The 16707-nt window shown below is 43.6% G+C and overlaps 1 protein-coding gene across 1 annotated transcript; it reads right to left on the bottom strand.

Moving 5' to 3' along the window:
* Positions 1-467: 467 nt before the first annotated feature.
* mpv17l2 (MPV17 mitochondrial inner membrane protein like 2) lies at positions 468-14842 on the bottom strand. Its single transcript, XM_083647447.1, has 6 exons — positions 14558-14842; positions 13749-14013; positions 12735-12896; positions 9320-9396; positions 4049-4177; positions 468-2686 (listed from the first exon to the last, which is right to left on the bottom strand). The coding sequence occupies exons 2-6, from the start codon at positions 13936-13938 to the stop codon at positions 2612-2614; spliced, it is 633 nt and encodes a 210-aa protein (XP_083503573.1). The 5' UTR covers positions 13939-14013; positions 14558-14842; the 3' UTR covers positions 468-2611.
* Between the last annotated feature and the right edge of the window lie 1865 nt (positions 14843-16707).

Below are 16707 nucleotides of genomic sequence, written 5' to 3'. Positions count from 1 at the left end.
TTCTCAGATTTGGGTCAGAGACAAAATCCGTGGCTGATGTTGACCAACTGATAGTCCTTGATGTTGAAAAAGGTTGAGAAGAGAAACTCAAAACTAACCAGACTCCACCAGATGGGGGCGGTATTGAGTTCACAAATTCACAATGTGGGTTGTGAAACAAATGTGAAGCAACCTACATCCATCTGGCAGCATCAGGTTAACTCAAAACTGCATCAACAGAAAACCCAAGCTCCGCCCACCCTGTTTGATTGACAGGTGATCTGTGGAGAAGGCAGTGCGGAAACACGAGGCTGAGGGACAAAGATGGAACTAAATAGAAAAAAATAACAAATTTATGATTTTCACATTTATTTTAGTTTATCATCCTTTCTGATTTTGTCACATCACAGAATCTCTTCAAAATATCATCATTCACTAATTAGGTTTAGCTGATATATTTAACTAGCTGTCACTATGACATCAGTGGGATTTTATGACATCACTGATGACATCATCAGTGATGTCACAATGTCTCCTCGTGTGTGTGTAGTGGGACACAAATGCAATATGATTACTGTAGAGTTTTGTTTTAAAGAGGGTAATTCACATCTTCAAACAGGAAAACTGCTTGAAATAAACTGGATTCATCATCTCACTAAGGCTGGATTCACATTGGGTCCGGCGCTCCGGATTGGCGATGAAGAAGAACCTTGTTTATCATATAGCACTGTAGCATTCTACCGTTTACCGAGCAACTTTGAAGATCGAGTAGAGACTGATCGCTGCCGTGATCAGCTGACCAGAGGAGCTCTACAACCTTGCCCTGAGCCAGTACAAAGATATTCATCATGGTGGAGCCACTTGGCGTACTGTCACTGTTCAAGTTGGGATTTCTGGTTAGTATTTCTACTTTTGCTACAATCAATTTTCAAATGCTAACAGCATGAATGCCCAAAACACAATTGAGTAACGTTTCACGTCACACAAACGGGCCAAGTAGTGACACTCCCACACAGCCCTCCACTAATCAACAGAGCGCCTGACTCAATGTGATGCCCGCTAAGTTCACAATTAGTTTGAATTATTCTGTGTGATGGTAAATTATATATATATATACATATATACACACACACACACACAGCATTTCAACAATCTTGTATAGTGCTTTAAAAGGAACGCAACATGAAGGAATGATTTGGCATAAATACTGCACAGTATGCAGTACTGCACATATTAAGGCAAAATTAATACAGGTTACATCTTATAAAAGACACAGCAGCTGACTTCTGCGATGATGGGTCATAAGGAAAAGCCGTTTCACACTGAGAACGAGTCACAAACTGCATGGCAATAAAATAAATGAGAAATTCCACTTTAATTTTCACTGCTTAAAATATGAGTGTAAAAAAAAATAGACTAGATGTAAAAAATAATTCGATTTTTTTTTCAAGATGTGGAGGCATTCACTTTGCCAAATGGCGATGTGGAGATTCGAAAGAGCGACCAGCATCATGTGAGGTCATTCAGGTGTGGAACAGCATCACGTATACCAGCGTGACATCAGGCAGTATGACAGCTTTCAATCCCTGAACCGATTCACTGGGAGTCACAGACAGTGCATAAGAAAATAAAAAATAAATAGACGAAATCCATAAAACATAAATCCCTACAGCGAGGAAAGGAGTGTTCCAAAACTGAGAGATCCACAACTCCTTTGAGTTCAGATATAAAACACAGGCCGGATCTACATTCAAGAGTGAAGCGGTTTGTTGGAGGGAAAACACCTTTCTGTTCATTTCAGTCATCTAGGTAGGAAGTTGTCCAGGAAATGGGGGAGGGGGGGCGGTGGGGGGGAGGGGAATCCAGTGCAAGAGCAAAAATCTTTGCTAGTTTCCAACACTCAAAATCTCTTTTTTTCTTTTAAGTACCACTGGGTCGCTGAATCACGTCCTTTTGATGTACTACTGACCCAGTGGTACTTAAACAAAAAAGAAAAAAAGATGTTGAGTGCTAGAAACGAGCCCTTGCATTTGGGCATGATATGGCCATATATATTATATATATATATTCATTTACATTTGGGGCTCATGTTTGGTACAAAAATACCCCAACAAAGATCAAAACTTTTTTCCCACAGGCCCCCAGGGCAGACATATGGAGAAAAAGGTGGCATTCTAAATGGGCATTCAACACCTGTGACATCACTTGTTGCTGGACGTTCTGCTGGTTAAATTTAGGAAAGCAAAACAACTTGGTTGGGTTTAGGCAACAAAAGCAGCTTGGTTGGGTTTACAGTACATTTAGGGTTAGGGTACTGGAAAGCTAGCGATTATTTAGCGCAATAGCACCGACCTGCGGTCAAAGTTCACTTTTTTTTGTCAAAACTCACATAAATCCTAAAATATGTACATGTTTACACAGTGAAAATCCCCCCCCCCCCCCAGTAAATGTGCAAAGATTTTTGTACACATTCACATCCCTAATCACAAGGTCTGCTGATCTTGCAGATTCAAATCTGCTGCAGGACGTGCACCAGTGTGATTGACCTGAAGACAGCGAGATGTTTCCTCTGAAGAGCGCCTGGCCAGGTGCACGCCGGATTCTAAAGTTTCTCCCGCAACGGGTCGGCTGGCTACGGCGCCCCCTGCTGCTCCTCCACAGCGCTGCAGTCTGAACTGTGCTCAGGCTCAGAGGGGCGGCCATCATCCTGCCAGAGAGGAACAGTCAATACACAGATCAATATCATCAATATCACAACAGGCAAACAAACTGAAGACAGTGAACAACCTGTGAAACAGAAAAGCAGCAAATTGTTACACTTGTGAAAACGCAACCAGCAAATGTTTGATTTTTTTTTTTACTTGACATGACAAGATAAGCAATTAATTTTCTGACAATTGACTAGGCCAGAGGTTTTCAAAGTGGGAGACAGGCTTTCCTAGCGTGACCAGATCCCAACAAACCAAATGTGAGACAAAGAGTACATTTGTGTTACCGACGTTACCCATGCGACCGATTATTTTCTTGACTAATCGATTAGTCGTTTAAGAAGCTGGAACTAGAGATTTTTTTTTTTCTTAAAAAATGTGTCTAAACAATTAATCTATTATTTATTTATTTTTTAAATGACGATGAATTTTCTGCTGATCGACTAGTTGACTAGGAATCATTGCAGCTCTAATGCTGAGGCAGGCCTAGTCTGTCTATTCAACTTAAAAATACACATTTCTACTCTGCCCTTTGTGAGGAACTATGCTATATCCAAAAAAGAAAAGTACATGCAATACATTTATATCAAGGAACTTTACTGTGGATTAAAAGTGTTCATTATACACTTTGTCCATCATTAAATTGAGCAGAATTTCACTCAATAGTTTTCCTGCTCTTCCAAGCCACCCTGCCTATATTATTTTCTCCAAACAACAGATATGAACACATGGCATGATTTTGCCGTCAAAACACCATAATATTAAAGTTGTTCAGACTTTTATAGTAGAACCTCTCTCTCCTTCCCTCCCTCTAAACGAGTCATTTCAGCTGCTGTTACCTTATCTGTCTGGTAATGATCTTTGGGTTTCAGTAGGAATGTTTCCATAGATCAATCACAGTTTCAGGGGAGGCTCAGCAAATGGAAGTGAACAAATATTATATTAGCCATCACATTAGTTATCAAAAGGAGATCACATAGAACCTAAGTCTAACCCTAGAATAGACTAAATGTGTGTGATTTGGTTAAAGAGATAATTCACAGATTCAGTATTTTGGAGGAATTTTACTTTTTTTTGCTCGCCACTTTCCCAGAGACAGAAACAAATCAATGCCTTCAGACAGACCTTTTATGTATTTGGTGTAGTCTGAAGTACAGTATGCCAAACAGCAATATCAGGCTATCTTGGCTCAATTAATTGCTGGGTGTGTGTAGGGGAGATGGCTTTCCAAGCTTTGTCTGAGGGGAGGCCCACAGTCACAGACTTTGAAAACCCTGCCTGGACTAAGCGATTAGAAATGGTTTCAGCTCGACTGAAACACTGTGACATCACATCCAGGGGAAGCGGCGCGTCAGACTTACTCTGTGTTTGAGGTAGGAGAGGTAGGTGTCCCACCCTAAGGTGATGGTGTTGACGTACACCACGCGGTATTTGGGTGAGAGGAAGTAGAAGTTGATCATCTGCGCCGCGGGCCAGACGCACCAGTCGGCCTGCCGGGAGGAAAGACACGCCATCAGCGTGAACAAACGTTAGCAGGCAGATCAACAGCCGACACGGATTAAAAATAAACAATTTTCAACATTTTTAGTTTTGGCCCGAGTGAAATGTTATACGGTCTCTACATATAGCTGAATCGCTTGGTTTGACCAAGTAAAACTATTTTTATTTTTTATTTTTTTAAGCGTTTGTTTGCGATTTTGATCAAACTCAGATCAAGGATACAATGTAATACTTACCATGTAATATAAACAATTAGCGCCAAGAAAACATCTCATCCGTCAAATAAAAATAAACAAGAGAAAAACAGTGCATTTGCTTTTAAGCAAAGCACAGCAAGTGTTTAACCAGTATAGCAGTACAACCTGAGGATTGTCATACAAACGTAGAGCATAGCATAAGAATAATAAATACTTGAGATCCAAATGTACTGTAGTATCAAACACCTATAGACCCTTTTACAGCCGACATCACAGGGTTAGTTGTGCACGCATCGCGGTATGCACATTGCACAACTCCGTGGAACTCAAGCCGAAATGAGGGAGATCCCCGGAATACAGGAAAAATACGTCTTGTGCCGTATGCGTATAGACGCTGGACATTCCCACTAGGAATATGACGATGTAACTTATATGTATAATATGTAACTATAATAATGAATATGATGATGTAACTGCAACTTTGGCGATGTATTGGATCCTAGACCCATCCTGACTGAGTACTGCTCAGGAAACCTCACCCCCATTGAAAGAGTTTGCTTATTTATGTAAGGTTACCTGTCTGTTGCTGGCAAAGCTTTAAAATATGTGGAGGAGGCGTCGGCATCTTCCATATTTATTATTTAGTTGTAAAGTTGTAACTTTCTGCAATGAATTCGGCTCTGCCCACAAAATACGTCATGCTGTTTACAAAGTGTAAAAGGGTCTATATGACAAGCAATGAGAGGGTTCATGAATCCAGAATGTGTTGCATGGGTTTCTTTATGAGTTGGGCATTTGAGACAACTGTCAGGAGTGTCTGGATTCAATTTATTTATCATTAACTCATTGAGTGCCAGCCACTTTTGGAGAACGGACGCTCCCAGTGCCAGAGTTTCAGAGTGTTTTCAGTGATTTCTCGAGGCCCACAGAATATTGTGTGATATTACTATGTAAACACCGAACATGCACAAAGAACGAGCTGGCTCTATTGTATCATCAGCAAAAAATAGTTTATTGATACCATTTTCCGTTCTTTAGTTATGAGCCGGAGAAGATAGGTTGTTTTGAGCAAAAACAGGCGTTTCAAATTAGAAGCTGAGATATTCCACCTTTTGTGAAATGAAGCATTTCAAGCACATTCACTGAGTCTGAAGCAAATATTTTCTAATGTAGTGACGTGGTGTAGTTGTGTGGTGCCCTGCGTGCCCCACCCCCCTCTCCCCCCCTCAGCTGCAAACTTCTCCCCACACTAACACACAGCCTCACGCACCCAGCATCTATTTTCGGAGTGCTCCGTTTTTGTGCGCCGGCTCCCAGCGCGACACGGAAAAGCCAAACCGGACTGCTGAGAATGGTTTGGCCCTTCGGCGTCGGGTGCTGCCTTTCTGGCGGCTAATCGTGTGGAGAAACTATACAGCAGAGACAGAGAGGCTCAGTTGTGGGCGCGGATTGACTGCTGTTCGCAGCCAACGTCAGCTCCAGCCAGAGCAATCTATATGGCTCTGGCTGCAGCATGAGCGGTTTCTCTTTCATCACGGGGCTTTTTCCTGCTGTTTTCCTGACCTTTCTCTAATCTGGAGAGCACTGTCGCCACCTAATGAGTCCGTAAAATAGGTTATACACCTTCAATAGCTACAATATTTGTACAGGAGATGCCTGAGGCTTTGATCCACGTCCCACCGTCAAAAAACGCATTTGACGTCGATCGACGTCATTGGCACTCTACGTCACTATTTACTTTGACGTCGATCGACGTCATTGGCACTCAATGAGTTAATGGAGTAATGTACATCCTCAGTTTAACTCTAGAATTTATTGAGAGGCTCGGGGCCTTGCTGCAAATCAGCCTCCATTCCCACTCCAGAATTGAAGAAAGGTTGGTGTTGCGTCGTGATCTGTTCTAAAACTATTTTTATAGGCATTTTAAAAGAATGGCGCATGAAGTCCCTTGATTTGTACGCTAAATGTGGAAGAGGGTGTGACTTTGGCACTCTATAAGTTTCCACTCCATGAGAAATAGTTTTCCAGCACATCAATGATCAAATTATTAATAGTTATTAAAGGGACACTCCGCCCATTTTCAACCAGCTTTGTATCATTAGAACATCAGTAGTATATCAGAAAACTGTAAACGGTTTTGAAGTCTGTCATTTAATTTGACAGTTATTGAGTATTAAAGTGTGGACCAGTGACATCACTGGTCCACACTAACTCAAATTAATAACTCATTAACTCAAATCAACTCTCAATAACTGTCAAACTAGATGAATCAGGGCTCGACGTTAACTTTTAAAAGTGGTTGCCGGAGGGGCAACCTGGCAAGAGCTTTTGGTTGCCCGAATAAAAATATGGTTGCCCAATTTTAGTCGCTTTATATTTTGAGTAATTAAGATACTATGCAGTCATAAGCCGGCTTAATAATGACGATGTGACAGAAAAGTAAGTATAATAATCTATAGTATAGTATAATAGGCCTATTCAGTGTGCGCACCGGGTGTAGTAGTAGTAATAATGATAATAATAATAATAATAAATTTGTGTCATTTCGTTTTCTAAACAAATCTTATTTTTTGTTTTTATAATGCATTTGCACTGAAAGGATTTAACTAATATTTGTGAACTTTCATTTTCATATATTTTTCAACAGTTATTGTTCATATTGTGCTTAATTTATTAATTAAAAGCGTTATTGATAATTAAGTAGCCTACCCTCCTCCAGGCCCGGCTCCAGACCCAAGTTACAGAGGGGGCCTGCCCCTAGCTTGGGGGGGCCAAGCTACCCAAGGGGGGTCCGGGGGGATTCTCCCCCGGAAGAAGATTTTGTACATTTTAAAGTAAAATTCGTCAACCTGGTGCATTTGAGAGCAAAATGAAGAGGCTAAATCTGTGAAGAACTACACACATCTCTAATGTGTTGTGACTTTACAAATAATTAGGCCTAAACAATTAACATTAAGTGTATTTACACATTGTGCACAAATTGCATTCATTGTGACAAATTTACAATAGTTAATATCCAGCCAGAATCATTGCAAATGGATGTTCAAAGTAACAGTTAGCAATAGCATTGAGTTAATCAATGCCTAATGACAGCCAGATTCCATGTTAAACTTTAAAACAGAAAAACGTTTTTAGCAACAAAAAAAAAAAAAAAAAAAAAAAAAAAAAATTGAATGGGGGGGCCAGTTTGTTAAATGGGGGGGCCCGGCCCGGTCAGGCCCTGCCCGGTCAGGCCCGGCCCGGCCCGGTCAGGCCCTGCCCGGTCAGGCCCGGCCCGGTCAGGCCCGGCCCGGTCAGGCCCGCCCCTAACGCCGGGCCTGCCCTCCTCATGTTCATTCAGGGATACTTTGATGACAGTGGTTTGGGGCCCCCACTCTGATGTTGCATAGGGCCCCAAAAGGCCCAGAAGCGGCCCTGCCGCTCTCTCTCACCCCGTATGAGAGGCTGACAGGCCAGGGATGCAAATCATTTCTCAGCACATATACGCGGTGGTAAAACGTTTTTGAAGGATGTCCTGGTCGAGGTGTATGTTGTAGGCTTGTTGTAGGCTACATGCTTTGCAGTATAGCGTTATGCTGGAATTATGCTTGAAGTTTGGGCTGTCGCACGGAAATGAGAGACACTGAATCTTGACGAGGAAACGTGTGGAGCGTTTATACACTGTGTGTGGGTTTCTGCTCGCGGAAGTGAGCTGGAGTCTTGAAAACTCCACTTTGTCCGCCCAGCCGCGTCCACGTAGTTACACAATTCGGGGTGTGCACAGCCAGGCGAAAACCGTCTGCACAGCAGCCTTGTGGAGGGGCGCGTCTGCTGATTTAACTAACTTTTCCGTGTGGACACTCGCCGATGCGGGAAGCATATGAGACCTAAGCGCTTGTTGTAGGCTACATGCTTTGCAGTATAGCATTCGTTTTCCGTCCCGTTCAAAGACGCACGGGTATTTCACCTCAATGACAATTTCCTCGTCCTTTGTTTCTGTGCGGGGCTGCGGGCGGACGAGGTTCTTCTTGCGTCTTGCAGCCGCTGTGATTGTGTGCGAGCAGCCCCACCTGTCCCAGTCAGTACTCGTTAAACATACCGCACGTGCAGCATGCATCACGTAGGTTCCGACTGGTAATTAGTAACATCGTTTCGATTGTAACAGCAATAAAATGTCACATATATGTCACTCACAACAAGTATTAAAACGTTTATTTGGTGTATATTTTGCTGTTTGCTGCTGTACATATTTTGTTGCATGTTAAATCGTGGTTGCCCCTGGGGCAACCAAAGACCGAGAAATGGTTGCCCCATGTTTTTTTTGGTTGCCCGGGGCAACCGGGCAGCCGTTAATGTCGAGCCCTGATGAATGATGAATAGTTTGACAGTTATTGAGAGTTGATTTGAGTTAATGAGTTATTAATTTGAGTTAATGTGGACCAGTGATGTCACTGGTCCACACTTTAACACTCAATAACTGTCAAATTAAATGACAGACTTCAAAACCGTTTACAGTTTTCTGATATACTACTGATGTTCTAATGATACAAAGCTGTTTGAAAATGGGCGGAGTGTTCCTTTAAGGTGACATGCTGAGTCTTCAAAGTCTCTAATCATAGTTTGTAGTGTTCCTCACAAAGAGTATATATGGAAATATTGAACGTTTGCACTAAATAACGCCATCGTGAGTCTCGGGTCTCTAACAAGATAACTGCAGTGCAGTTAATTAATCCAACCCAAAAGACGGGTTTTAACTTGACAACATAAACATTCTAAATTTCACCTAGCTTCCTTCCTGTTGCAGTGTTTGCTGACAGGACATAAGATAGGTTTCAAGTTAAGCAATAAGCCCCAAGAGAGGTTTACAGTCATTTTACGGCTGCGGTCCACCTCCCACCACAACGCTGAACATCACACCAGGACCTGAGCTGACACACACACACACGTTCTTCTTACCTTATAAAACTCCCAGAACTTGTCTCTAAACTCCTCCCATCCTTCGGATAACGTATGTCCCTCCATGAGACCCATGCCTGCAGGGGATAAACATGGGTGTGCGTCAGACGTGCGTCAGCGCCGCGACACGAGATACAGGTCAGAGGTCAGAGGAGTGTAAAGCTACGATAAAACACGAACAACACCACATTCCCAAAGTGTTTATCACCTCAACACGATGAACTCTGATCCACACCCAGGTGCTGACGCACAGCGACCGCCTCACACACGTCTTCAGGTGAGACCTTTGAGACGCACACTCTGTTTTATGTGTGTGTGTGTGTGTGTGTGTGTGTGTTATTCTCAAATACACTACTGCCGCATGCGCTGGGACGCGTCATCAGTGATGTTATCTGGGGTCGTAAGGTGTTTCGGGTCTGTCAACATCATACAAGACCCCGACTCGCGTCCCAGAAGCCGCTCACGGATCAGCCTTACTACTCTGTCTGCAACGTTGCCCGCGGGAGGGGTAAGCGAGAACGCCCAATCAGCTGCAATAGAGCTAGTGCTACGCCGCAGTATTGGCCCTTCGGTGCATGGAGGATCTAGGCTCTGTGGGTTACTCCCGGCCGTGCTCCTCCTTCGTCTCACCAGACCCTCCCGTGGCAAAGGCAATCCAGAGGCTGAGAGGATGCCTCAAGGACGCCTCAAGAGGGCCTGTGCGCTGCACGTCATTTACCTGCGTCGAGCACCTCGCTCTAGCCTGAAGGACCCCAGGCCGCGCCGATCTTTGCGCAGATTTTCAGGAGGCTAATCCGTAGCGTTTGTGGATTTCTCCCTCACGAGAGCCAAGATGGGGTGCTAATCCCATCCCGTACCGGTTGCCGTCTCTCCGGCCGTCAACTGTCTCTCTCTGTGTGCACCAGGTATGGAATTTTCATTTCAAAGGTGGGGGTGGGGGGGGGGACAATTAGTACACGCCCAAACCCTCAAAATGGCTTTAAGATTTAGATACCCAAGGTAGAACTAAACATGACCATGTTTTCCCCCCACAATTTTGATATGTCCCTATTCATTCTATAATTTATTTATGATATTTATAGAATAACCGTAAGAGAGCCATACCATACATCACATCATCACATAACATCTGAATGCCCTACATCTCTAGTTTATGGATGTAAAGTTTCATGAGGTTGTGATTATCCTAGAGGTCACAATAGGTCATTTTATACAGCGAGGTCAAGTTTAAAAAAAATGCTCTCACTACAATGAAATGGCTACAATGTGGACTAACATCATCACCTGAGTAAAGTACGTCAGTTCACACCTGTTATTAGAATGTGGCCCCACATGGGTCTGGGGTATCCGGATCTCACTTCCCCGCTTGATATGCAAATAAAGACATCTACATCCGGTGTGTCTTGTCTTGTGTGCTTCTCTCTTATTACTGTGCAGTTCTGTGGTTCTGAAATTCTGAGAATAGAAAAGTCTCCTGCATGGGCTGTGTGTAGGCTACCTTCCTGCATTTTCTTAATTGATGACTTCTTGATCCAACATGCTTCTAAAACTAAATTCCATTATGTCAATTCCATTTTGCATAGTCACGGTCACATGAAAGAAATCTAACAAATGATTAGTATATATTGCACTGGAGTGGACGGTGATGCATACGCACGGATCAGACGGGAGCACAGCGCGGTAAACGTCGGAGATAGAGGGCCTTTTGTACATAATTTGTTAGCACAATTTCAATTGTATTAAAATAGGATACAATTACATTTCCAAATGATTATTTGTGGCATTTGGCCAAGAAATTCCCTGTGAGGTTGAGTCAACCCCGCCCCTCTTATGAGTCAACCCCGCCCCTCTTATGAGTCAACCCCGCCCCTCTTATGAGTCAACCCCGCCCCTCTTATGAGTCAACCCCGCCCCTCTTATGAGTCAACCCCGCCCCTCTTATGAGTCAACCCCGCCCCTCTTATGAGTCAACCCCGCCCCTCTTATGAGTCAACCCCGCCCCTCTTATGAGTCAACCCCGCCCCTCTTATGAATGCCACAAGGATCCATTCCTTACCTTGTCATCCAACATCTTGTAGGATAACCTATTGAAGTTGTTGAAAGCGTATCATCCAAACTTGGCAGATAGATTTTAGATGTGGTAATATGCATTTCCAAAGCGCTGCAGCAATTACGCACATTGTCCTGTCCTCCTGTCTCACATTGTACGTTCGGCACTGATGATAGTCCCTGATTCAAAGTTGGCTGCTGTTTAAATTAACTTTTTATTTTTGTCACTTTTTGAGCACCTGTTGCACCAATGTCTTGAATTAATTTTGTTTGGAACTTGATCTGAGCCTCTGGACAGTTCATTTAGGCTTTTTTCTTTTTTGCCTTGGTACATTGGTGTGCGGATATTTTCACTGACGGTCCTTTACTGTTATTCTAAAATGTGGGAAAAAAAATAAAGAAACATGTGGTGTGTCCAAACGTGTGACTGGTATAGTGTCATTTCCAGAATTGATCTTTAGTTTCTAGTACTTGTTTTGAAGTCACTTCCTGGGTCAGCAGGTGCATATTGATCAGACTGCCTGAAGGAAAAATGTTCCATGTGGCTGCTTCAGATTAAACTTGCTTGCAAGATGGATAACCTCGCGAGATCAAAAGAGATTCTCTCGACGTATCCATCTTGTCATGCACAGGCAGTTAAGATGATTGGTCGAACCATGCCGGCCCGACGAATCAGCGGCAGCCGTAGGCGGGCTCAGGCTCGTCTGGGCAAGTAGTGGGTACATGGTCTTTGTAGTTCTTTTCACTCGTCAACATGGCTGCCGCCGCGGAAGTGACAGGCTGTCTGAATGAAATTGAATGTAACGTTCCCAATTATATGTATTAAATTCTAAAAAACGACCCTCAACATTTGGGAAGGCTAAGCCACACAACTAGTTCGTTATAATCTAACTAAATGCTTCGAAGGTGACTTTACGACCGTGAGGACTCAATCAATGAATACCACGGAGATCAGGCACAGGCACCTTCGGCGATCTGATTGGTTGAAGTTAAACACCCACCAGCGGTGATAGACAGATGGGTCATCCAATCACCTGCCAAGTAGCTTGGAAAAAGTGCCCGCCTCCGTCAGCGGGTCTGGTTACTGCATTCCCAGATCGACTGGTTTAGTGAAACGTATGTGGAGCTATACCGTCCATCTGGCAGCGTCAGGTTAGCTTCAGATCGCCACAGGCAGCTTTACTGAGCTTTCTGTTTCTACACCCACACACACATTCATTAGACTGCATCTGTAAAGAGTTTTAAAAGACTTTCTAAGCAGCCACGCATGAAAGGTGCTTTATAAATAAAGTTTAGTTTGGTGTCATTATTATTATTATTGCCGTGCCACTGCCGTTCACAGTGAAGCTTCACGCTCCCCTCTCACCTAGGAAGTACCACAGTCCCAGTGTGGGCGAGGCCACCAGCTGATCCACCAGGACCTTCTTGACCACCACGCTCATAGCTTTGCCCACGTACATTCTGTCCAGCCAGCCGTACCAGTAGTGCAGCGCCGGCCCCATGGAGCAGCCCATCATGAACATCCGACCTGGGGGGAGGGAAGGAGGGTGGACGGGAGAGAGAGAGGAGAAAGAGAGAAAGAGGTGAAAGAAGTATGAATGTTGGGGATAAGGTGCGGTATACAAATATTCATAAAGGCTTTTGCTTAGGTAATTTTCCTTTGTAAGACAGAGTATAGAATGTATATAATCGAGTGGCTGCTACAGCCCGTCACCAAAACACTGCAAGTCTCTTTTCATTACTTCGCGAAGGAAGAAATATATCATTTTCACTATCAAAAGTTTCTCTCTCTCTCCCAGTTAGTACTTCATTGTACAGGCTGCGTATTTAAGATGAAAGGCTGCTTACAGCCCAAACACACCAGACGCCTATCCTACGCTGAAGCAACGCCTCGCGGAGGCAGTTTCATTTTGGCCTCCTTGTTAACAGGGGAGACCGATCACACCGGATGCAGTGTGTTGTGTTGCCTCGCCACGCCACACGCTGCGTGCGTGCTGCAGCGACAGTTTCGGCGTCTGGTCTATTTTTCACACGAGCTGTGAGCTGTACATGAGCAGCCAGGCATGAAGTCAACGCAAGTTGTGACTGACGCAGGGCAAAACAGAGCGAGGAATGGAGCAAAACAGAGTGTTTCTGGTGTGAATGGCAAAGCTCCTGCTCGACACGTCCATGAAGCGCTGCTTCTGAGATGCTTTTGCTGCTGTCTTCTGATATCACACTAAACAGACCGATGGGTGGAGCAACGAGTTAATTGACGCCCATTCATTCCCTGTGCAGCACAACAGATGGGGTCAAGTTACCAACACTGTCAGGATTGAGGGTCCCACTCCTACTGAGGCCGGCCACACCCACCACCCAGGCCCCGTGTGTGTCCCTGTACCTGTGCGGCTCCAGTCCCGCTCTCTGCCCGGCTCTTTGTGCCTCTCGCGGGTCTGCTGGATGGAGTCCCCCAGCGCGAGCATCCCACCGCAACTCAGCGTGTTGGTGAGCAGCAGGTACCGGCCCTGGAACAGCGGCTTCCAGAAGAACGAGATACGCACCAGGAGCTGTTTACCTGCCCGGGGAAGCATGGTGTCTGGCCCGCAGAGCCCCTGCTGTCATCTGCGCGTGGGAAAACGACACCGTTGGCTGACAAAACGGAGAGTCTGCCAGCAGGAAGTTTTTATTATTGAGAAACATGGCATACAAACAAGGCACCACATCAAAAAACCTGGATCTTCTGCCTCAGGTCGAGCAAGAACAAAACCAATTACAGAAATAAAACAAACAAAATAGTGAATCAAATACAAAACAAATAGGAATTTAAAATTCACTGAAACATACCCAGTAATGAAAATAACAAGTTCCAATGACTTAACGTTATGCTAACGTTACTCAAGACAAGAGTTTTAACTCATTCATCCAGTGCCCCAAACTGGGTTTAGTGTTAAAATAGTCTAGTCTTAAAGTACCTACGCGTGCGTGTGGCGTATATAGCGTTTTATATAAATGTCCCCATTATAAAACAACATTGAGATGAGAATAAAGTCCATTCCAACGTCACAATGGGGGGGAACACACGTTCCAAAGTTTCAATTTCCCTTTCACAAAATTATTATTCAAATCCAAATTAACGTAAATCTCAATGTCATGTATTCGTTCGTTCGTATGGTACTAGCGTTAAATCTAAATTAGAATTTGGAAGTTTACCTCTTTGCCAGGAAGGACGCAGGAAGAGTTGATATAACAGTTGTGAAAGAAGGTTCAAAGTGGCTAGCAACTAGCGTTAGCTCACTGACATTGACAGGTGCTAGCTATCCGTTAGCTAACAGGCTAACGAGTTGAATGAAAGCAGGAAGAATAACGGCTTGGCTCCTCTGGATGTGTCACCGGAGAGAACAGCTTAGTGTATAGTTTGGCATTTAGTACAATACGAGCGATGACAGCGGACATTTTACACGAAATCAACCATTTAATTTGACGAATGCGTAACGCCAACAGACCGGCATCAGACGCCACATGCAACAAGATGCAACAAACCAATGAATGCAGAAAAGACGATTTGATCAAGTAGATTTAGAGGAAAAATATGTTTGACTGCCCTCTGCTGGCCTGGAGGCGCTGCTGTCAGACCCGAGTAACTGCAACCTGCAACCATCGATACATCTCAATGCCTGCAACCACATACCAAATAATAATAATAATAATAATAATAATAATAATAATAATAATAATAATAATAATAACAACTTTATTTTTATTGCACCATTCACATGCAGAATGCGACTCAGAGTGCTTGATTTTTTGAATAAAATGACAGTAGGGATTTATTTCACATACAAGCCCTCTTCTTCTGACATAGGCTACGTGGTTTGTACAGCACCATAAATTCTTTCATGTAATATTTGCATCATTAAATATAGTATTTTCTTCAATGTGTGTGTGTGTGTGTGTGTGTGTGTGTGTGTGTGTGTGTGTGTGTGTGTGTGTGTGTGTGTGTGTGTGTGTGTGTGTATGTGTGTGTGTGTGTGTGTGTGTGTGTGTGTGTGTGTGTGTGTGTGTGTGTGTGTGTGTGTGTGTGTGTGTGTGTGTGTGTGTGTGTGTGTGTGAAATGGTTTCTACTTAGGTAGGCTAACTAGCAGGTTAGCGCAGTGGTTGATGACTTGCTGACTGCTCAGATCAATAATGCAGTTTCTCCGGGCATGGCAGTTTGAATGTTTAGGGACGGGTCTTGCGGCGCGGCTCCGGATCGGCTCCGGATTCGCGTGTTGAGCTGTCAATCATCCGAACGGACCGGTCGGTCAGAGATTCAGCGAGAGCCCGCCCGCTGGGTCGTGAATTGTCAGTTTATTGGAGTGAGCCAGTTGTACCGGAAAAAAGGTGTTTCTGCCTTCAAAATAAAGGCATCAAATGTACTGACGCATGGGTGACATTTTGCTGAGTGTAGCCTGTTGGGCCTTGTTATTAAAATAAATAAAAAATAAACAAATAAGTGTTTTTCATTAGTCTGACTGTATGTGTGTGCGTTTGTGTTGCCAATTGACTAAAACAGTGGGGGAGCAATTTTTGAAATCCAGGGTGGCAGAGGCAGAGCCGGGTGGGCTGCCCCTGCCATCATGTAGGCCTATTTCAGAAATTCACATAATGGCGCTATCTGGTCACAGCTAGTGTGAATTCGCACTTGTTCTTTATTTGTTCACATTTTCTCTTTATTGCTTACATTTTAATAGCTTGTAATTGTTGTAAAGCACTTTGTAACACTGTTTTGATATTTTCTCTTTGAATAAAGATTGTTGTTGTTGCTGTAATACAATTGTTGGTATAATAGTTAGTAGTAGTAGTAGTAGTAGTAGTAGTAGTAGTAGGCTAGTAGTAGGAGGAGGATTAGCCAAGCTTTCCATTAACCATTGGCATTGTTTAACTGGGTGAAGTAGAGGGCATATTTCCAGGTCTTCTAACATTTCTCTAAGATCTATCATTGTGGGAAGAAAACGATTAATTGGGACCAGAATGGATCAGATGAGAGTTGTAATGGGTGAAATTTAGATCTGAAAATTAAAAGGGAATGACAGCACAGCAGTAACAGCTTATTCATTTGTTCTTAACTGCAATAATAGGCCTATTATTTCAACGTTGGCCCATTACATCACTTATCACTGGGCGGACCCTAAGCCATTTCTAACAGTAAGGCAACACTGCTTGTCTCTGTTGGGGCAATTCAATTGTATTTCTTAAATTTTCTTCGAATTGGGATTCCTCCTTATTTTTTGTAGCCTATCTTCACTGGGGGATAAATAAATAAAAAATTGGGGACACGCTAATCTTTTATTTTGGAACTCATGAGCGGAAGTTGTATTTCA

This window comes from Poromitra crassiceps, assembly GCF_964638095.1.
Source record: "Poromitra crassiceps genome assembly, chromosome: 12".
In the NCBI taxonomy this organism is placed as follows: Eukaryota; Metazoa; Chordata; class Actinopteri; order Beryciformes; family Melamphaidae; genus Poromitra; species Poromitra crassiceps.
This window is presented reverse-complemented; position numbering and strand designations above follow the sequence as displayed.